General features: G+C 37.2%; 1 protein-coding gene and 1 long non-coding RNA gene across 5 annotated transcripts in view; one reads left to right on the top strand and one right to left on the bottom strand.

Annotated features, from left to right (window-relative positions):
• The window catches only part of mycbp (MYC binding protein), a 3819-nt gene extending 2876 nt beyond the window's left edge, over positions 1 to 943 (bottom strand). The window contains exons 1-2 of the mRNA XM_052532893.1: positions 859 to 943; positions 450 to 522 (exon numbers count right to left, since the gene is read on the bottom strand). Of these exons, the coding sequence (XP_052388853.1) occupies positions 450 to 522; positions 859 to 897 (112 nt within the window). The 5' untranslated portion in view covers positions 898 to 943. The remainder of the gene's footprint in view (positions 1 to 449; positions 523 to 858) is intronic.
• A 15739-nt stretch (positions 944 to 16682) lies between these two features.
• On the top strand, positions 16683 to 20844 carry LOC127935216 (uncharacterized). Of its 4 annotated transcripts, none has more exons than XR_008148010.1 (4): positions 16683 to 18057; positions 19120 to 19331; positions 19457 to 19540; positions 20188 to 20844. It is a non-coding gene; the product is annotated as an uncharacterized LOC127935216 (long non-coding RNA). The 4 variants fall into 4 exon arrangements; XR_008148012.1 differs by having other exon boundaries at positions 19235 to 19331; XR_008148013.1 differs by having other exon boundaries at positions 16683 to 18047.
• The last annotated feature ends 2315 nt before the right edge of the window (positions 20845 to 23159 follow it).

Raw genomic sequence — 23159 nt, forward strand, 5'->3', positions numbered from 1 at the left:
TTGGTTTGATAATGCTGTCGAAGATTTTTAGCCACACACACACACTCTCTCTCTCTCTCTCACACACACACACACTCTCTCTCTCTCACTCACACTCTCACTCTCTCTCACACACACACACACACACACTCTCTCTCTCTCTCTCTCACACACACTCTCTCACTCTCTCTCTCTCTCTCACACACACACACACACTCTCTCTCTCTCTCTCTCTCTCACACACACTCTCTCACTCTCTCTCTCTCTCACACACACACACACACACACACTCTCTCTCTCACTCACACTCTCTCACTCTCTCTCACACACACACACACTCTCTCTCTCTCTCTCTCTCACTCACACACACACACACACACACTCTCTCTCTCTCTCTCACACTCTCTCTCTCTCTCTCTCTCTCTCACACACACACACACACACACACACTATCTTCCTCTTCTTCTTACCGTTGGTGAGAGTGTCGAGGACCCCGTTCTTCTCCAGATATCTCCTGAACTGTTCTCGCTTCGACTCGGGAGCCTAAAGAGTAACAAACAAATCTTACTTCAGCTCTTCAGGCTGGAGCTCACGGCTGAAGCACACTTAAAGAGCTGTTTCATTAGATAACAGAGTAAATTATATTCTGCTGAAGGCGAAGACAGACAGTTTTGGGTTAAAGTGATTCCCGGCACACATGTTATGTCAGCGTTACTAAAAACACTTCAGACATCGCGCAGATCCTGCGTCCATTAAAGCCACACGATATCTACGAATATTTAATCTGTTCTCAAAGCAGCTTCACTGGAATAAACTTGTCAACAGCGGAGTATTAAAACTCTGAAGCGGCTCAGTCTGGAGTTTATTTTGTTTACTCACTCTGTAATGCGCCATGACGAACGAGTCTTCCGCGCGCATGCGCAGAGCAGAACCGGACACAAACGCTCGCCCAGGCAACGCTTAAAGGGACCGCGGCGTCGAGCAGAAGTGCGGTTCACACGAAACGAAGGTAAACAAATAGAATAATTTATCTTTTCTTTGTTTTTTGTTTTTCTAAGATCTTTTTTTACATATATATTTAAGGTTGATATTATTAAGAGTATTATTAATTATTAGCTTTCATCATCTCCTGTCTGTTTCAAATAAACAATAACAGCAAAACAATACAGGGAATTACTTAAATTAGCAAAAGAATAGAATGAGTATTCTATACTTTTGTTTTGCCTTTTAATTTGTGTATCTTTCAAAGTTTCTGTATAGTTCATTGGCTGGTCTGACGCTGGTCATTTTGCATGACACCTGGATTTTTCTGCAGCAGTTTATTTCTCTAAGATCAGCAGCAAAGGGCACTGAGAGCATTGCATCATCTAGATCAACAAGCCTGTAAGAGCGAGGAGTTGTGAATCACAGGTGTTTTATATAAGAGATGAGGACATGACTGCTATGGAATGCCACCGCTGACATATTTAGAAATAAAGAAATATCATCAAATAAAAATGGTTAGCCTGAATGCAATGTAAGTTGCTTTGGATAAAAGCGTCAGCTAAATGCATAAATTTAATTTAATTTAATAAATGAGTAAATATACAAAGTAAAAAAAAGTACAAAATATTTATAATTTTATTTGTATGTATTTTTTCTACATTTCTTTCTTTTATTTTCACATTTATGTATTTATTTATTTCCACATTTTTTAAAATCATTTATTTATTGTACATTTCTTTGTCCGTAGGGTAATGAGGTCATAAATACCTAGACGCCTCATCGGCCGCTTTGAGCCGTTGCCGCGATACGTCATCGCGTCCGCCATGTTAGTGAGGGCAAGACTGCCTTAAAACTGCGGAGCTGCGGTTTTTACTGATTAAAAACACGATAACGTTCACACTTATCAACCGATTTCAGAGGTTTGTGATCTACGTGCAGTTTAAAAAAAAAACTTTGCCTCCAGTTATTTAGTTAGGTTTGGAAAATTATTAATTGAAAGCTCACATTTGTGTCACTTTTTTCGGTTTACAAATCTGTTAATTTAGTATAACTGTGACATATTCATGTAATGTAATTTGAACGTACATTACATGATATGTAGTTGTTTTTCTCATTGCTTTCTCTGTGTTCAATCCCAACATTTTTCTTTCTTTTTTTTTTTCTCTCTTTCTTGTGTCTCAGGTCAGAACACAATACTGGGATAAAATCTAAATAATACATCTTTAAACACTAATAATTTACTATCGTTGAGAAAATGTAATAAAACAAGTAAATACAAATCAAAAATTGACACACTTGTAGTCTGCTTTTCATTTTGCTAGCACTATAGCCTACAGATGAACTCCACAACAAATAATAACATGTAACTGATGAGGATGGATCCAGTGAAGATGAACATATCACTGATACAGTGCACAGTAGAATATAGAAAAAGTGACATGTTATATTAAAAAGTATATGTAGTACAACTTAAAGTAAAGTAAATAATATGAAAAGCGAGTACAACGGTACAATAACATACCGGTATGTGATATAATAGATTCATAATAGCATAACATTTTATGTATAATATGAATAATACCATAATAAAAAACTGAACAACAATAGGTTAATAATAGCAAGAAGAATATGCAATATCAAGGGTGAAAAAATGAAGAATAAATTAATAGTAAATTAAAGAGTAAAATAAAACAATTTGAAATGTAATTTTAAAATACTATTTGTGTAATAATTATTAATCAAATTAAGACACAACTAATGACACAACACAAAAAAAATGGTGGACATGAGTTCCAAACTGTGTCTAATTAATGAGCTCCTTAAGTAGAATATATACATGTACACACACACACACACACACACACACACGCACACACACACACATATATATATATATATATATAATAGAAAATCATCAGAATCAATCTCAGCTCAAGAAACACATTTTATTTAAGTTTTCAGATCTGTCTTTTTCTGGGAATAGAGTGGTTTAGTTGTGAAGACAACACCTGACTTATAAAGATTAATTCCCCGTCGCTTCCCTCAAGATTTTCTATTTTATTAAATTAATTAGTCAAATAATGTAAAAAACTTGACGATGCTCGACATTTTGATCTATAACGCACATTACACACACTCATGCAGACACACACATTTTGAAACAGTGGTTTATTTTTCCATGTATGTTTACCGAATTAGTAACACATTACTGTAATGCAGTTACTTTTAACAGTAACTAATACTGTAACTGTAATACTTTTAAATAAATTAACTCCGTTACCGTTACCAAATGGTGCATTGTCCGTTACTTTTTTTTTTATTAATTAATTTTGACTGAAGTGCAGCCTAACCTGTTTGCAGCAGCGACGCATTGTAGGATTGGTGGAAGCCGACCACTGTAAACACGAAGACGCACTGTGGGCGTGTCTCCGTTTATTCAAGTGTGTGCGGCAGTCAGGGGCGTAGCAAGCTTTTCAAAAGTGTGGGGGATGGATGTGGTTTGTTATGTATGGATGGATGTGGTGGTGTTATGTACAGTACAGACCAAATTTTGGACACACCTTCTCATTCAAAGAGTTTTCTTTATTTTCATGACTATGGAAATTGTAGAGTCACACTGAAGGCATCAAGGGCTATTTGAGCAAGAAGGAGAGTGATGGGGTGCTGCGCCAGATGACCTGGCCTCCACAGTCACCAGACCTGAACCCAATCCAGATGGTTTAGGGGTGAGCTGGACCGCAGACAGAAGGCAAAAGGGCCAACAAGTGCTAAAAAAACAGTTTATAAAGACCTTGATGTTGTTTGGACACCGTGTGTGTGTGTGTGTGTGTGTGTGTGTGTGTCCACCTGGATGTTCCCTAACCGCTATGAACTCTCGAAATGACTCAAATGATTCGCGCTCCCGCTACGAACTCTCGAAATGACTCAAATGATTCGAGCTCCCGCTACGAACTTTCGAAATGACTCAAATGATTCGCGCTCCCGCTACGAACTCTCGAAATGACTCAAATGATTCGAGCTCCCGCTACGAACTCTCGAAATGACTCAAATGATTCGCGCTCCCGCTACGAACTCTCGAAATGACTCAAATGATTCGCGATCCCGCTACGAACTCTCGAACTGACTCAAATGATTCGCGATCCCGCTACGAACTCTCGAAATGACTCAAATGATTCGCGATCCCGCTTTGAACTCCCGAACTGACTCAAATGATTTGCGAACCCGCTACGAACTCCCAAAGTATGGTTTAGTTTAGCAATTTCACACCAGCAGCACTGTTTCACAGCTGAGAAACACACAGCGGTGATTCATTACTGAATTAATCTACAGCTTTGAACGAATCAGTCAGTGATTCAGTGACTCCTTCATTACGGAATAATTTCTGAGTGATTTAATGACTCACTCGCGGCCACCTACTGGCGCAGTTTAATATTTAAAGTATCATTTCAATATTATTTATAATTTGTATTATTTATGCAAAGGTTAATATAAAAATGTATTTGTAAAAATTCTTTCTGTAATGTCTATTCAATGCTTTTCTCATTTATCACAATAATAGTGATGTTTATTCTCCGTCCAAATTGATTGCACATCATCTAATTAATGAATTTCTGTTAATAACCCTGATCTGTGCTTCAGGTGCGTTTCGTGAAGCCGGTGTATCCGGGACAATCTCTGCAGACGGAGATGTGGAAGGAAGGGAACAGGATTCACATCCAGTGCAAGGTGACGAAGCGTTCGGTGTGTGTGTTTAGTCCTTCAGTGTGTGTTTAGCGCTGATCTGTTCTGGCTCTAGGTGAAGGAGAGCGGAGACGTGGTGCTGTCTGGAGCGTATATAGATCTGCAGATGGATGTGTGTGTCAGAGCCGGGTCTCCGCAGGTCTGCACACACACACACACACACACACACACACACACACACACATCTCTGAGATCGCACGCAGGATCAGAGATGGCGGTCAGGAGCTGGTGAAGAAGGTCAACGCTGTGTTCGGATGGAGATCAGCAAAGACGGCAGAACTATCCGAGAGTGGAGTGAGCCAGACACTGCAGAATAACATTCATTCTCTTAACACAAGCAAAGATATCTGCCAAAGGGGCGAGGAATAGAATGAACTATTAAGATAATATATTTTGAAGAAGAACACCATGACCTTCATCAAATTAAAATATCTTGTGTTTGTGTCCGAGTCGAACGGTGGCAGGTAAAAGAAAAGAGTAAAAAATAAACCCTGGACAATCTTCCTAAAACATACGTCTGCAGGAGCCTTGATGATTATAAATATGCTTTATCTTTATCAAAGTATTAGTTCATCAAGCCTTGTGTTCAACTCCATATTTATACTGAAATTAAAAGTAGCTGTGATCTTATTCTAGTTAGCGGCTCTGAAATCGAGTGACAGCTGATTGGTTGATTGACAAATGTCTTCACACACAAAGTGCTTCATATTCAAACACAGTTTAGATTAACACTCATATAACTGTATTGTTTGTGTGAGAGGAATCAAACAATCAAATCATGCGATCGTTTACTCTTCCTCAGCCTGAACAAGTGTTTTTTTTTCTGTTGAACACTAAAGAAGATGTTTTTTTGAGAGCGAACCGTTGACGGCACCCATTGACTTCTGTGCTACAGGAAGAAATACTATGGAAGTGAATGGGTACCATCAACCGTTTGGTGTTTAAAGCATCATCTTTTTAGCATTCAGCAGAAGACAGAAACTGGTACAAAACATATCTAATTTTTACATTTTATTTAAAAAAATAAATATGTGAAATAAGCACACACAGTTAAACTTTTATTCCTAACTAGTAATTCATTCCCAAAGCAACCAACTATGTGTCATTGTTGTTAACGAAGACTGAAACTACTAAAAACAGTTTTCTGTAATTGAATTAAAGCTTCTTTTTTTTTTTCAAAAAAGTTGAAATGCTAAAATTATTAAAACTGACATAAACATTAAAAAAAATTAATAAAACTAATTCCTAAACTTCAAACCGCAATCTTGTCAATCTGAGTAAGTGCTGTAACAGTTTATAAAGACCTTCATGTTGTTTGGACACCGTGTGTGTGTGTGTGTGTGTGTGTGTGTGTGTGTGTGTCCACCTGGATGTTCCCTAACCGCTACGAACTCTCGAACTGACTCAAATGATTCGCGCTCCCCCTACGAACTCTCGAAATGACTCAAATGATTCGCGATCCCGCTACGAACTCTCGAACTGACTCAAATGATTCGCGCTCCCCCTACGAACTCTCGAAATGACTCAAATGATTCGCGATCCCGCTACGAACTCTCGAAATGACTCAAATGATTCGCGATCCCGCTACGAACTCTCGAAATGACTCAAATGATTCGCGATCCCGCTACGAACTCTCGAAATGACTCAAATGATTCGCGCTCCCGCTACGAACTCACGAAATGACTCAAATGATTCGCGCTCCCGCTACGAACTCTCGAAATGACTCAAATGATTCGCGATCCCGCTACGAACTCTCGAACTGACTCAAATGATTCGCGAACTTGCTACGAACTTACGAAATGACTCAAATGATTTGCGATCCCACTTTGAACTGCCGAACTGACTCAAATGATTCGCGACCCCGCTACGAACTCCCAAAGTATGGTTTAGTTTAGCAATTTCAGACCAGCAGCACTGTTTCACAGCCGAGAAACACACAGCGGTGATTCATTACTGAATGAATCTACAGCTTTGAACGAATCAGTCAGTGATTCAGTGACTCGTTCATTATGGAATAATCTCTGAGTGATTTAATGACTCACTCGCTGCCACCTACTGGCACAGTTTCATATTTAAAGTATCATTTCAATATTATTTATAATTTGTATTATTTATGCAAAGGTTAATATAAAAATGTATTTGTAAAAATTCATTCTGTAATGTCTATTCAATGCTTTTCTCATTTATCACAATAATAGTGATGTTTATTCTCCGTCCAAATTGATTGCGCATCATCTAATTAATGAATTTCTGTTAATAACCCTGATCTGTGCTTCATGTGCGTTTCGTGAAGCCGGTGTATCCGGGACAGTCTCTGCAGACGGAGATGTGGAAGGAAGGGAACAGGATTCACATCCAGTGCAAGGTGACGAAGCGTTCGGTGTGTGTGTTTAGTCCTTCAGTGTGTGTTTAGCGCTGATCTGTTCTGGCTCTAGGTGAAGGAGAGCGGAGACGTGGTGCTGTCTGGAGCGTATATATATCTGCAGATGGATGTGTGTGTCAGAGCCGGGTCTCCGCAGGTCTGCACACACACACACACACACACACACACACACATCTCTGAGATCGCACGTAGGATCAGAGATGGCGGTCAGGAGCTGGTGAAGAAGGTCAACGCTGTGTTCGGATGGAGATCAGCAAAGACGGCAGAACTATCCGAGATTGGAGTGAGCCAGACACTGCAGAATAACATTCATTCTCTTAACACAAGCAAAGATATCTGCCAAAGGGACGAGGAATAGAATGAACTATTAAGAGAATATATTTTGAAGAAGAACACCATGACCTTCATCAAATTAAAATATCTTGTGTTTGTGTCCGAGTCGAACGGTGGCAGGTAAAAGAAAAGAGTAAAAAATAAACCCTGGACAATCTTCCTAAAACATACGTCTGCAGGAGCCTTGATGATTATAAATATGCTTTATCTTTATCAAAGTATTAGTTCATCAAGCCTTGTGTTCAACTCCATATTTATACTGAAATTAAAAGTAGCTGTGATCTTATTCTAGTTAGCGGCTCTGAAATCGAGTGACAGCTGATTGGTTGATTGACAAATGTCTTCACACACAAAGTGCTTCATATTCAAACACAGTTTAGATTAACACTCATATAACTGTATTGTTTGTGTGAGAGGAATCAAACAATCAAATCATGCGATCGTTTACTCTTCCTCAGCCTGAACAAGTGTTTTTTTTTCTGTTGAACACTAAAGAAGATGTTTTTTTGAGAGCGAACCGTTGACGGCACCCATTGACTTCTGTGCTACAGGAAGAAATACTATGGAAGTGAATGGGTACCATCAACCGTTTGGTGTTTAAAGCATCATCTTTTTAGCATTCAGCAGAAGACAGAAACTGGTACAAAACATATCTAATTTTTACATTTTATTTAAAAAAATAAATATGTGAAATAAGCACACACAGTTAAACTTTTATTCCTAACTAGTAATTCATTCCCAAAGCAACCAACTATGTGTCATTGTTGTTAACGAAGACTGAAACTACTAAAAACAGTTTTCTGTAATTGAATTAAAGCTTCTTTTTTTTTTTCAAAAAAGTTGAAATGCTAAAATTATTAAAACTGACATAAACATTAAAAAAAATTAATAAAACTAATTCCTAAACTTCAAACCGCAATCTTGTCAATCTGAGTAAGTGCTGTAACAGTTTATAAAGACCTTCATGTTGTTTGGACACCGTGTGTGTGTGTGTGTGTGTGTGTGTGTGTGTGTCCACCTGGATGTTCCCTAACCGCTACGAACTCTCGAACTGACTCAAATGATTCGCGCTCCCCCTACGAACTCTCGAAATGACTCAAATGATTCGCGATCCCGCTACGAACTCTCGAAATGACTCAAATGATTCGCGATCCCGCTACGAACTCTCGAAATGACTCAAATGATTCGCGATCCCGCTACGAACTCTCGAAATGACTCAAATGATTCGCGCTCCCGCTACGAACTCACGAAATGACTCAAATGATTCGCGCTCCCGCTACGAACTCTCGAAATGACTCAAATGATTCGCGATCCCGCTACGAACTCTCGAACTGACTCAAATGATTCGCGAACTTGCTACGAACTTACGAAATGACTCAAATGATTTGCGATCCCACTTTGAACTGCCGAACTGACTCAAATGATTCGCGACCCCGCTACGAACTCCCAAAGTATGGTTTAGTTTAGCAATTTCAGACCAGCAGCACTGTTTCACAGCCGAGAAACACACAGCGGTGATTCATTACTGAATGAATCTACAGCTTTGAACGAATCAGTCAGTGATTCAGTGACTCGTTCATTATGGAATAATCTCTGAGTGATTTAATGACTCACTCGCTGCCACCTACTGGCACAGTTTCATATTTAAAGTATCATTTAAATATTATTTATAATTTGTATTATTTATGCAAAGGTTAATATAAAAATGTATTTGTAAAAATTCATTCTGTAATGTCTATTCAATGCTTTTCTCATTTATCACAATAATAGTGATGTTTATTCTCCGTCCAAATTGATTGCGCATCATCTAATTAATGAATTTCTGTTAATAACCCTGATCTGTGCTTCATGTGCGTTTCGTGAAGCCGGTGTATCCGGGACAGTCTCTGCAGACGGAGATGTGGAAGGAAGGGAACAGGATTCACATCCAGTGCAAGGTGACGAAGCGTTCGGTGTGTGTGTTTAGTCCTTCAGTGTGTGTTTAGCGCTGATCTGTTCTGGCTCTAGGTGAAGGAGAGCGGAGACGTGGTGCTGTCTGGAGCGTATATATATCTGCAGATGGATGTGTGTGTCAGAGCCGGGTCTCCGCAGGTCTGCACACACACACACACACACACACACACACACACACATCTCTGAGATCGCACGTAGGATCAGAGATGGCGGTCAGGAGCTGGTGAAGAAGGTCAACGCTGTGTTCGGATGGAGATCAGCAAAGACGGCAGAACTATCCGAGAGTGGAGTGAGCCAGACACTGCAGAATAACATTCATTCTCTTAACACAAGCAAAGATATCTGCCAAAGGGACGAGGAATAGAATGAACTATTAAGAGAATATATTTTGAAGAAGAACACCATGACCTTCATCAAATTAAAATATCTTGTGTTTGTGTCCGAGTCGAACGGTGGCAGGTAAAAGAAAAGTAAAAAATAAACCCTGGACAATCTTCCTAAGACATACGTCTGCAGGAGCCTTGATGATTATAAATATGCTTTATCTTTATCAAAGTATTAGTTCATCAAGCCTTGTGTTCAACTCCATATTTATACTGAAATTAAAAGTAGCTGTGATCTTATTCTAGTTAGCGGCTCTGAAATCGAGTGACAGCTGATTGGTTGATTGACAAATGTCTTCACACACAAAGTGCTTCATATTCAAACACAGTTTAGATTAACACTCATATAACTGTATTGTTTGTGTGAGAGGAATCAAACAATCAAATCATGCGATCGTTTACTCTTCCTCAGCCTGAACAAGTGTTTTTTTTTTCTGTTGAACACTAAAGAAGATGTTTTTTTGAGAGCGAACCGTTGACGGCACCCATTGACTTCTGTGCTACAGGAAGAAATACTATGGAAGTGAATGGGTACCATCAACCGTTTGGTGTTTAAAGCATCATCTTTTTAGCATTCAGCAGAAGACAGAAACTCGTACAAAACATATATAATTTTTACATTTTATTTAAAAAAATAAATATGTAAAATAAGCACACACAGTTAAACTTTTACTGCTTTTATTCCTAACTAGTAATTCATTCCCAAAGCAACCAACTATGTGTCATTGTTGTTAACTAAGTCTGAAACTACTAAAAACAGTTTTCTGTAATTGAATTAAAGCTTTTTTTTTTTTTTTCAAAAAAGTTGAAATGCTAAAATTATTAAAACTGACATAAACATTAAAAAAAATAATAAAACTAATTCCTAAACTTCAAACTGCAATCTTGTCAATCTGAGTAAGTGCTGTAACAGTTTATAAAGACCTTGATGTTGTTTGGACACCGTGTGTGTGTGTGTGTGTGTCCACCTGGATGTTCCCTAACCGCTACGATCTCTCGAAATGACTCAAATGATTCGCGATCCCGCTACGAACTCTCGAAATGACTCAAATGATTCGCGATCCCGCTACGAACTCTCGAAATGACTCAAATGATTCGCGATCCCGCTACGAACTCACGAACTGACTCAAATGATTCGCGAACCCGCTACGAACTCTCGAAATGACTCAAATGATTCGCGATCCCGCTACGAACTCACGAACTGACTCAAATGATTCGAGATCCCGCTTTGAACTCCCGAACTGACTCAAATGATTCGCGAACCCGCTACGAACTCCCAAAGTATGGTTTAGTTTAGCAATTTCACACCAGCAGCACTGTTTCACAGCTGAGAACCACACAGCGGTGATTCATTACTGAATGAATCTACAGCTTTGAACGAATCAGTCAGTGATTCAGTGACTCCTTCATTACGGAATAATTTCTGAGTGATTTAATGACTCACTCGCGGCCACCTACTGGCGTACTTTCATATTTAAAGTATCATTTCAATATTATTTATAATTTGTATTATTTATGCAAAGGTTAATATAAAAATTTATTTGTAAAAATTCTTTCTGTAATGTCTATTAGATGCTTTTCTCATTTATCACAATAATAGTGATGTTTATTCTCCGTCCAAATTGATTGCACATCATCTAATTAATGAATTTCTGCTAATAACCCTGATCTGTGCTTCAGGTGCGTTTCGTGAACGGCACCCATTGACTTCTGTGCTACAGGAAGAAATACTATGGAAGTGAATGGGTACCATCAACTGTTTGGTGTTTAAAGCATCATCTTTTTAGCATTCAGCAGAAGACAGAAACTCGTACAAAACATATATAATTTTTACATTTTATTTAAAAAAATAAATATGTAAAATAAGCACACACAGTTAAACTTTTATTCCTAACTAGTAATTCATTCCCAAAGCAACCAACTATGTGTCATTGTTGTTAACTAAGACTGAAACTACTAAAAACAGTTTTCTGTAATTGAATTAAAGCTTTTTTTTTTTCAAAAAAGTTGAAATGCTAAAATTATTAAAACTGACATAAACATTAAAAAAAATTAATAAAACTAATTCCTAAACTTCAAACCGCAATCTTGTCAATCTGAGTAAGTGCTGTAACAGTTTATAAAGACCTTGATGTTGTTTGGACACCGTGTGTGTGTGTGTGTGTGTGTGTGTCCACCTGGATGTTCCCTAACCGCTATGAACTCTCTAATTAACTCTAATGAACTCTAATTAATGAATTTCTGTTAATAACCCTGATCTGTGCTTCATGTGCGTTTCGTGAAGCCGGTGTATCCGGGACAATCTCTGCAGATGGAGATGTGGAAGGAAGGGAACATGATTCACATCCAGTGCAAGGTGACGAAGCGTTCGGTGTGTGTGTTTAGTCCTTCAGTGTGTGTTTAGCGCTGATCTGTTCTGGCTCTAGGTGAAGGAGAGCGGAGACGTGGTGCTGTCTGGAGCGTATATAGATCTGCAGATGGATGTGTGTGTCAGAGCCGGGTCTCCGCAGGTCTGCACACACACACACACACACACATCTCTGAGATCGCACGCAGGATCAGAGATGGCGGTCAGGAGCTGGTGAAGAAGGTCAACGCTGTGTTCGGATGGAGATCAGCAAAGACGGCAGAACTATCCGAGATTGGAGTGAGCCAGACACTGCAGAATAACATTCATTCTCTTAACACAAGCAAAGATATCTGCCAAAGGGGCGAGAATTAGAATGAACTATTAAGAGAATATATTTTGAAGAAGAACACCATGACCTTCATCAAATTAAAATATCTTGTGTTTGTGTCCGAGTCGAACGGTGGCAGGTAAAAGAAAAGAGTAAAAAATAAACCCTGGACAATCTTCCTAAAACATACGTCTGCAGGAGCCTTGATGATTATAAATATGCTTTATCTTTATCAAAGTATTAGTTCATCAAGCCTTGTGTTCAACTCCATATTTATACTGAAATTAAAAGTAGCTGTGATCTTATTCTAGTTAGCGGCTCTGAAATCGAGTGACAGCTGATTGGTTGATTGACAAATGTCTTCACACACAAAGTGCTTCATATTCAAACACAGTTTAGATTAACACTCATATAACTGTATTGTTTGTGTGAGAGGAATCAAACAATCAAATCATGCGATCGTTTACTCTTCCTCAGCCTGAACAAGTGTTTTTTTTTTCTGTTGAACACTAAAGAAGATGTTTTTTTGAGAGCGAACCGTTGACGGCACCCATTGACTTCTGTGCTACAGGAAGAAATACTATGGAAGTGAATGGGTACCATCAACCGTTTGGTGTTTAAAGCATCATCTTTTTAGCATTCAGCAGAAGACAGAAACTCGTACAAAACATATCTAATTTTTACATTTTATTTAAAAAAATAAATATGTAAAATAAGCACACACAGTTAAACTTTTATTCCTAACTAGTAATTCATTCCCAAAGCAACCAACTATGTGTCATTGTTGTTAACTAAGACTGAAACTACTAAAAACAGTTTTCTGTAATTGAATTAAAGCTTCTTTTTTTTTTCAAAAAAGTTGAAATGCTAAAATTATTAAAACTGACATAAACATTAAAAAAAAAAATAATAAAACTAATTCCTAAACTTCAAACTGCAATTTTGTCAATCTGAGTAAGTGCTGTAACAGTTTATAAAGACCTTGATGTTGTTTGGACACCGTGTGTGTGTGTGTGTGTGTGTGTGTCCACCTGGATGTTCCCTAACTGCTACGAACTCTCGAAATGACTCAAATGATTCGCGATCCCGCTACGAACTCTCGAAATGACTCAAATGATTCGCGATCCCGCTACGAACTCTCGAAATGACTCAAATGATTCGCCAACCCGCTACGAACTCTCGAAATGACTCAAATGATTCGCGAACCCGCTACGAACTCCCAAAGTATGGTTTAGTTTAGCAATTTCACACCAGCAGCACTGTTTCACAGCTGAGAACCACACAGTGGTGATTCATTACTGAATGAATCTACAGCTTTGAACGAATCAGTCAGTGATTCAGTGACTCCTTCATTACGGAATAATTTCTGAGTGATTTAATGACTCGCGGCCACCTACTGGCGCAGTTTCATATTTAAAGTATCATTTCAATATTATAATTTGTATTATTTATGCAAAGGTTAATATAAAAATTTATTTGTAAAAATTCTTTCTGTAATATCTATTCAATGCTTTTCTCATTTATCACAATAATAGTGATGTTTATTCTCCGTCCAAATTGATTGCACATCATCTAATTAATGAATTTCTGTTAATAACCCTGATCTGTGCTTCAGGTGCGTTTCGTGAATGGCACCCATTGACTTCTGTGCTACAGGAAGAAATACTATGGAAGTGAATGGGTACCATCAACCGTTTGGTGTTTAAAGCATCATCTTTTTAGCATTCAGCAGAAGACAGAAACTCGTACAAAACATATATAATTTTTACATTTTATTTAAAAAAATAAATATGTAAAATAAGCACACACAGTTAAACTTTTACTGCTAACTAGTAATTCATTCCCAAAGCAACCAACTATGTGTCATTGTTGTTAACTAAGTCTGAAACTACTAAAAACAGTTTTCTGTAATTGAATTAAAGCTTTTTTTTTTCCAAAAAAGTTGAAATGCTAAAATTATTAAAACTGACATAAACATTAAAAAAAAAATAAAACTAATTCCTAAACTTCAAACTGCAATCTTGTCAATCTGAGTAAGTGCTGTAACAGTTTATAAAGACCTTGATGTTGTTTGGACACCGTGTGTGTGTGTGTGTGTGTGTGTGTGTGTGTGTGTCCACCTGGATGTTCCCTAACCGCTATGAACTCTCGAAATGACTCAAATGATTCGCGATCCCGCTACGAACTCTCGAAATGACTCAAATGATTCGCGATCCCGCTACGAACTCTCGAAATGACTCAAATGATTCGCGATCCCGCTACGAACTCTCGAAATGACTCAAATGATTCGCGATCCCGCTACGAACTCTCGAAATGACTCAAATGATTCGCGATCCCGCTTTGAACTCCCGAACTGACTCAAATGATTCGCGAACCCGCTACGAACTCCCAAAGTATGGTTTAGTTTAGCAATTTCACACCAGCAGCACTGTTTCACAGCTGAGAAAGACACAGCGGTGATTCATTACTGAATGAATCTACAGCTTTGAACGAATCAGTCAGTGATTCAGTGACTCCTTCATTACGGAATAATTTCTGAGTGATTTAATGACTCACTCGCGGCCACCTACTGGCGTACTTTCATATTTAAAGTATCATTTCAATATTATTTATAATTTGTATTATTTATGCAAAGGTTAATATAAAAATTTATTTGTAAAAATTCTTTCTGTAATGTCTATTAGATGCTTTTCTCATTTATCACAATAATAGTGATGTTTATTCTCCGTCCAAATTGATTGCACATCATCTAATTAATGAATTTCTGCTAATAACCCTGATCTGTGCTTCAGGTGCGTTTCGTGAACGGCACCCATTGACTTCTGTGCTACAGGAAGAAATACTATGGAAGTGAATGGGTACCATCAACTGTTTGGTGTTTAAAGCATCATCTTTTTAGCATTCAGCAGAAGACAGAAACTCGTACAAAACATATATAATTTTTACATTTTATTTAAAAAAATAAATATGTAAAATAAGCACACACAGTTAAACTTTTATTCCTAACTAGTAATTCATTCCCAAAGCAACCAACTATGTGTCATTGTTGTTAACTAAGACTGAAACTACTAAAAACAGTTTTCTGTAATTGAATTAAAGCTTTTTTTTTTTTTCAAAAAAGTTGAAATGCTAAAATTATTAAAACTGACATAAACATTAAAAAAAATTAATAAAACTAATTCCTAAACTTCAAACCGCAATCTTGTCAATCTGAGTAAGTGCTGTAACAGTTTATAAAGACCTTGATGTTGTTTGGACACCGTGTGTGTGTGTGTGTGTGTGTGTGTGTGTCCACCTGGATGTTCCCTAACCGCTATGAACTCTCGAAATGACTCAAATGATTCGCGCTCCCGCTACGAACTCTCGAAATGACTCAAATGATTCGCGCTCCCGCTACGAACTCTCGAAATGACTCAAATGATTCGCGCTCCCGCTATGAACTCTCGAAATGACTCAGATGATTCGCGCTCCCGCTACGAACTCTCGACATGACTCAAATGATTCGCGATCCCGCTACGAACTCTCGAAATGACTCAAATGATTCGCGATCCCGCTACGAACTCTCGAACTGACTCAAATGATCCGCGATCCCGCTACGAACTCTCGAAATGACTCAAATGATTCGCGATCCCGCTTTGAACTCCCGAACTGACTCAAATGATTTGCAAACCCGCTATGAACTCCCAAAGTATGGTTTAGTTTAGCAATTTCACACCAGCAGCACTGTTTCACAGCTGAGAAACACACAGCGGTGATTCATTACTGAATTAATCTACAGCTTTGAACGAATCAGTCAGTGATTCAGTGACTCCTTCATTACGGAATAATTTCTGAGTGATTTAATGACTCACTCGCGGCCACCTACTGGCGCAGTTTCATATTTAAAGTATCATTTCAATATTATTTATAATTTGTATTATTTATGCAAAGGTTAATATAAAAATGTATTTGTAAAAATTCTTTCTGTAATGTCTATTCAATGCTTTTCTCATTTATCACAATAATAGTGATGTTTATTCTCCGTCCAAATTGATTGCACATCATCTAATTAATGAATTTCTGTTAATAACCCTGATCTGTGCTTCAGGTGCGTTTCGTGAAGCCGGTGTATCCGGGACAATCTCTGCAGACGGAGATGTGGAAGGAAGGGAACATGATTCACATCCAGTGCAAGGTGACGAAGCGTTCGGTGTGTGTGTTTAGTCCTTCAGTGTGTGTTTAGCGCTGATCTTTTCTGGCTCTAGGTGAAGGAGAGCGGAGACGTGGTGCTGTCTGGAGCGTATATAGATCTGCAGATGGATGTGTGTGTCAGAGCCGGGTCTCCGCAGGTCTGCACACACACACACACACACACACACACACACACACACACACACACACACACACACACACACACACACATCTCTGAGATCGCACGCAGGATCAGAGATGGCGGTCAGGAGCTGGTGAAGAAGGTCAACGCTGTGTTCGGATGGAGATCAGCAAAGACGGCAGAACTATCCGAGAGTGGAGTGAGCCAGACACTGCAGAATAACATTCATTCTCTTAACACAAGCAAAGATATCTGCCAAAGGGGCGAGGAATAGAATGAACTATTAAGAGAATATATTTTGAAGAAGAACACCATGACCTTCATCAAATTAAAATATCTTGTGTTTGTGTCCGAGTCGAACGATGGCAGAAAAAAGAAAAGAGTAAAAAATAAACCCTGGACAATCTTCCTAAAACATACGTCTGCAGGATCCTTGATGATTATAAATATGCTTTATCTTTATCACAGTATTATTTCATCTAGTTAGCGGCTCTGAAATCGAGTGAACATAAACATATGATAAATAATAATAATAATAATAATAAACAATGTAAACATAGTTAGGCTATTTAAGTTCCTCTCGCTCCACAACAAATCCTTTTAATTTAAAAGTATTTAGAAAATATAATTAAAAGATATGAATTCACAAGCCAAAATGAATGATCATTTTAGGCTAGAATGAAACTGAAACTAAAGTTGGGTCTCTCATTCCAAACAAAATCTTTTTTTTTTCTGTAAATATTATTTACGTACTTCACTCGCTTCCAGTATCCACATAAAAGAAAATGTTTTACATCAGGGCATTAAGGTGATAACACTTAACGGTACAGATTTTACTACATAAAAACTGAGCAGTGTGTGTTTGTGTTTAAATTACTGTTTTTTATGATAATGAACAGACAAAGGTGATAAAAATGAATAGATATATATTAAATAGATATATATATTTTTTTCGTTGTTGTTTTATGGCCTATATCTGACGTATTATTCAATGTGTTTTGTTGTTACTTTTTTGTTAGTTGTCCTATTTTGAGAGTAATTATTAATAGGCTAATAATAGGCATATAATTAATTTCAACCCGTTCTCATCAGTCTGCGTATAAATAACACGACTTTACACTTTCTATTTGCGTGTAATGCATACGCCAAATGCCATTTTTGCGTGCATATGATACGCTAATCCTTCCCATTAATTTCGGTGGAGAGCAGATGCGTCCAAATAACACGCATCATCTTCAGCGGCAGTGACGTCACCAGCGAGGCTCGTTCAGTTCACCTGATGCGCGTACACCTTCAAACGGGTAAGCAAGGGTAAATATATTTTTTTATTCTTCTTTTTGTAATGATATCACGTGGTTAAGCGTATTGTTTTAATTATTTCAGTATTTCTGCATCACGTTAGACAGGGCCGTGTTTTTAAAGGGCAGTTTATGCTCCAATTATGGGTCAGTGGGCTGCTCAGCTAGCCTACCATTGTCATTAGCCTAAGCTAACCTGTACTGTTTATAGACCTGTTGCAGTTTTAAATAAATTTATGATGTGACATATGGGTCTTCAGCTTTTAGACATGACTAATACAAGCACAACAAAGCACCCAACCCAATATCGCGTGATAATCGTGATCGTGTAAAAAGTCCACACATTTATCATATTTTTACAATACTAGCCTAACTTTTGCTTGACCACGTCATGTGTAGCCAATACACACACAGTAACTACAGCATATTTACCATGCTTCTCCTACTGTAACCGTAGTTTTACTCTGGACTTTGTAACGCACATAACCACAACATTTACTATGGGTTTACCATAGTAACCATAGTTTTACTCTGGTATTTGTATTTACTAACACACAATAACCACGACATTTACTATGGGTTTACCATAGTAACCATAGTTTTACTCTGGTATTTGTATTTACTAACACACATAACCACGACATTTACTATGGGTTTACCATAGTAACCATAGTTTTACTCTGGTATTTGTATTTACTAACACACAATAACCACGACATTTACTATGGGTTTACCATAGTAACCATAGTTTTACTCTGGTATTTGTATTTACTAACACACAATAACCACGACATTTACTATGGGTTTACCATAGTAACCATAGTTTTACTCTGGTATTTGTATTTACCAACACACAATAACCACAACATTTACTATGGGTTTACCATAGTAACCATAGTTTTACTCTGGTATTTGTATTTACTAACACACAATAACCACAACACTTACCAGGATTTTACCACAGTAACTGTTTTTACTCTACACTATTTGTAAAGCACAGTAACCACTAAGTTTGCCATGCCTTTGATATCTTTTTGTGATGTAATTGTAATTCAGTGTTTTTTCTGTCTTGCAGTTACGTCGGATTACATACTCCACAACAACCTGTAATCCAGCAGATCTTTAAAGAAGCCATCTCTTGTAAAATCTCTCTCTCTCTCTCTCTCTCTCTCTCGCTCTCGCTCTGCTAGAATTAACAGGGAACTTCAACTCCACGCTCCCAATGCTGATATTGAAGAAGCTGTCAAGGGGGCTGAACAAGTCCTTCAAAGGATCAACCCTTCACAGGTAATGTTGAAGACTCTTAGTTATAACTGATTTGCTTTAATGAACGCATCCTTATATTATGTGTTAATCAAATATTTTGGTCACAGATCATTTTAACACACTGTCTCAACATGTTTATATTTCAGGAAGGCCTGTCATGAGATTTGAATTTGACCATCTTGTGCATTTATGAAGAAGACCAAAAGCTGCGAAGGCAAACACTTCCAATGGTACGTCAGATACATTTTTCTCAGCATTTGATGTTTCTTAAATTTTGGTTCACTTAGCCCATCAGGAAGAACACTCAACAAAGAGCATGTTGTAGTAGTAATAATTCATCCAATAATCATATTATATTGCACAAGCGTACTTGTACAAAATTCTACAACTTTTACTCCTACTGCTGTTATTGGCCATTACCACAGCTCCCATCAGATTGTGCCCATTGTAAGAGTGTTCATATCATGAAGTTTAAATGAAGTCCATTGTATTCTTTATTAATCTTTACAAATTGGTGCCGCCTCTTCCTGTTTCAACAGTACATGATATCTGTCCACACCTCATAGTCTGCCTTTCTTTCTATGGTGATGTTACTGAACACATCTGTCTTAGAAGCAAGAGAATGGAAATCCTAGTTTAACTTTTCAAGTGCTACACATCAGATCTTCAATGAATTTGGGCAATCAGATCACTTAAAGTTGTTCACACAAAGACCAATAACTATAATGAGAAGTATTTTAGCATCCACACCAACAGACAATACTGTACAATTACTGCTATGAACACTGCAGTTACAGTATGTTGTATTCTGCCATTTGTTGTTGTCAGTGTTTTTGTTGTTCATAATGTGATAATTTATCTTTGTTTCTTCTTGCAGGATTTCTCACAGATTACTTAATCATTCTTCATCAACTCTTCACAATATCAGCCCATTCAAAAGCTTCCAGATCTTCCTCTCTTGTGTGACACATCTGCTCTCAGTCCTTTACTGCCAACCTCCAGTCTTAGCATTTCTGCTTGTATTCATTTTTCCTCTACATTCATCACTCCAATCTCTACTATAAGCACTCCTGTATATATATATATATACTCATAATAATTATTATTATTATTAACCATTTATTTGTTTTGCATTTATTCACAATAGAAGCAAACAATGATTACAGGATATATGTTTTTAAAGGTGATAATTGTAAAATATTGGAGCATTGTTCTTAATCATTTTTGCCTATTTGGTTGATAAAGGGAAGAAAACAATATATTTTCAACTGTAGCCTTGATTATTCTTTGGCACCTTTTGTCAGGATTTCTGTAAACAAATTCCCTTTTTATTTTTGAATATTAAACTTATGTTTTTTGAAGGGAGTTTCTGTTGCAATTTTGTTTGTTTGTTTTCACTTAGTTACCTCTATGCATTTTTTTTTTTTATCAACTTTTCTTTTTTTTTCATAGTGGAATAAACTGGAGAGAGACTGTTCTGGGTACTATGTTTATCTGCGAAAAGTTTGACATATCAATAAACACTGTAAAATGACTAGACAATGAGTGATTGATGTCATGATGTTTGTTTGTTTGTTTTCTATTCCTATAGTTCAACTGGTGGATCTAAGAATGGCAAGTTTTTAGGGTCCATTTCCATGAAACGTAGATGTGATAAATTGTTTACCTTTAATACACTATAAATACATTGTAAATATTACAGAAGGAAAATTGAGTAGTAGAAAAATATTGTGTTTAAATAATCTTCAGAGGTGTTTTTTTAAGCAAATGAAACATTTTGACATTTATTTTTCACACAGTATATGCAAACTTTTGAGTTTAAGTACTGTACACTAATATTAGTGTAAACAATGTAGCCTATTCAATACAATGGGAATCATTATACCCTCGTTAAAACACAAAACAAAAAAAACACCTTTAATCAACGTATTTCTTGCTGCATAAGGGTAACTGCAGCTTCTGTCCATTCACTACAGGAACCCGGAAGCTCCCGGCATAAATGACCATATATGTACAAGTTAGTGTGATGCCTCTGCTCAACTGGGTTGCCATTGGCTTTGACGTTCCCTTGGCTCTCGCAGAACTCGCTGTGATTGGACTATCTTTTAACCCAAATTATAAACCGCTTAATGTTGCAAAGTCCGTTTGACTGTAATTATTACGTCAGTAACACCTTCAGTTAACAATGCAGTGTTGCTATGTCGTGAGAAATTACCTCTTTACCGAAATCGTAACCCTAACCCTAAGCACAACTCCAATAAACTCCAAATACCAGCGCTAATATTACTCGCGTTCAAACGATAGAATGGCAGAGACTTATGGGTAATGTAGTTTAAAATGTTTAATAATTAAAAAAATGGGAAAATGCAATCTTGTTTAACAAAGGGTAATCTAAACATGTTCATTGTGCAAACATTAATGACATATTTAAGAGGCAGGCTGAAATTCGATATTTTACTAAGTGCACTTTTTTAAACACCTTTATACCACCTTTCCATATATGATTGAAAACTCTGTCCAACATTATTTAATTAGCATAGCATAAGTAGTTGTCCTGCCAATTTTTTCTTTGACACTATAATCAGACTTTGATTTACAGCCATTTGAAATTTACATTTTTTTGCTCTTCTAGGGGACTCTACTGGGCCCTTGAAGATGGAAGGGCAGTAAAACATACACATACCTTTTCTCATCATGGACAACAGACTGTGCTGAGTCATAATTTTTAAGTTTTTCTTTTCAACAAATTGCCAATATGTAAGTTGTAAGTCATGTTTATCTTAGAATAAGAATAGAACCATAAAAATATACATCAGTGCCTATTTGGAATAGGCTCCAAATATTGAATTATATCAGGTGCAAGGATACAGTATTGAAAGTAAACAAAGACACCAATTTAAACAACCAATACATACTGTGACACTTCATTGTACTTTCACAGTGTCAATGTGTCATTCATTAAGACAAGGTACAGAGAGTGTGTAGTTTATAGTGCAAAGCCATACAATTCATGCAATGCAAAGAATCATAATATTAAGAGCTAATTTGTGTCTCTGTGTAAAATACTCCTCATATTTGTCCTCCTCGGGTACTAAACATCAGTAATGTGCATGCTCATCTTGCTTATTATACAGTACTGGATTCATGTTGATCTTTCCCTTGTCCATCACCTTCAGTTGTACATGAAATTCCTGCAGCATTATAGTCCATGCAGTATCTTCTAATGCAGCTTTCAGCCTGCCCTTCATCTAACTGAATGTCATTAATGTAACCAAATGTTCATTTCTTAATTAAAACACATTTAACTATTGTTTACAAAATTAAATGGTGTATTTACCAAACACCATTCTTAATATAGAATATTCACCCTACTTTATTATCCAACACCATGTGCAGTACTTTACTGGAGGATACAACATAAAGACAACTAAAGTAGTGTATTAAGACAAATGATATACAATTTTTAACAATATTAAAAATGGGTTATGTTAAAACCATGTTTTTCTAATCAGATGAAACCATGCAAATGCATGCATGGTGAAATGTCTTGAGCCCCAAAGAATCACATCAAGTTTTTAGAGCTCTCCTGCTTTTCTTCCTCTTCTTGCTTGTCCATGTCCTGGACATATCCTAATCTTCCATGTCATACATTTTTTTTTGCAGTTGTTATGCAGCACCCTACAGCACAACTGATGAACAAAAGACATGTAACTAATTTAAATCAAATATCTTTATTGTCAAAATACAATGAACACAAGTATACAGGTGATGAAAGTCTTGGGTGCAGACTGCAGCGTGACAGTATGGATGACAAATGAATTAATTCATGAATATATATGAAATACAAAT

The sequence above is a fragment of the Carassius gibelio genome, chromosome A19, assembly GCF_023724105.1.
Source record: "Carassius gibelio isolate Cgi1373 ecotype wild population from Czech Republic chromosome A19, carGib1.2-hapl.c, whole genome shotgun sequence".
Lineage (NCBI taxonomy): Eukaryota > Metazoa > Chordata > Actinopteri > Cypriniformes > Cyprinidae > Carassius > Carassius gibelio.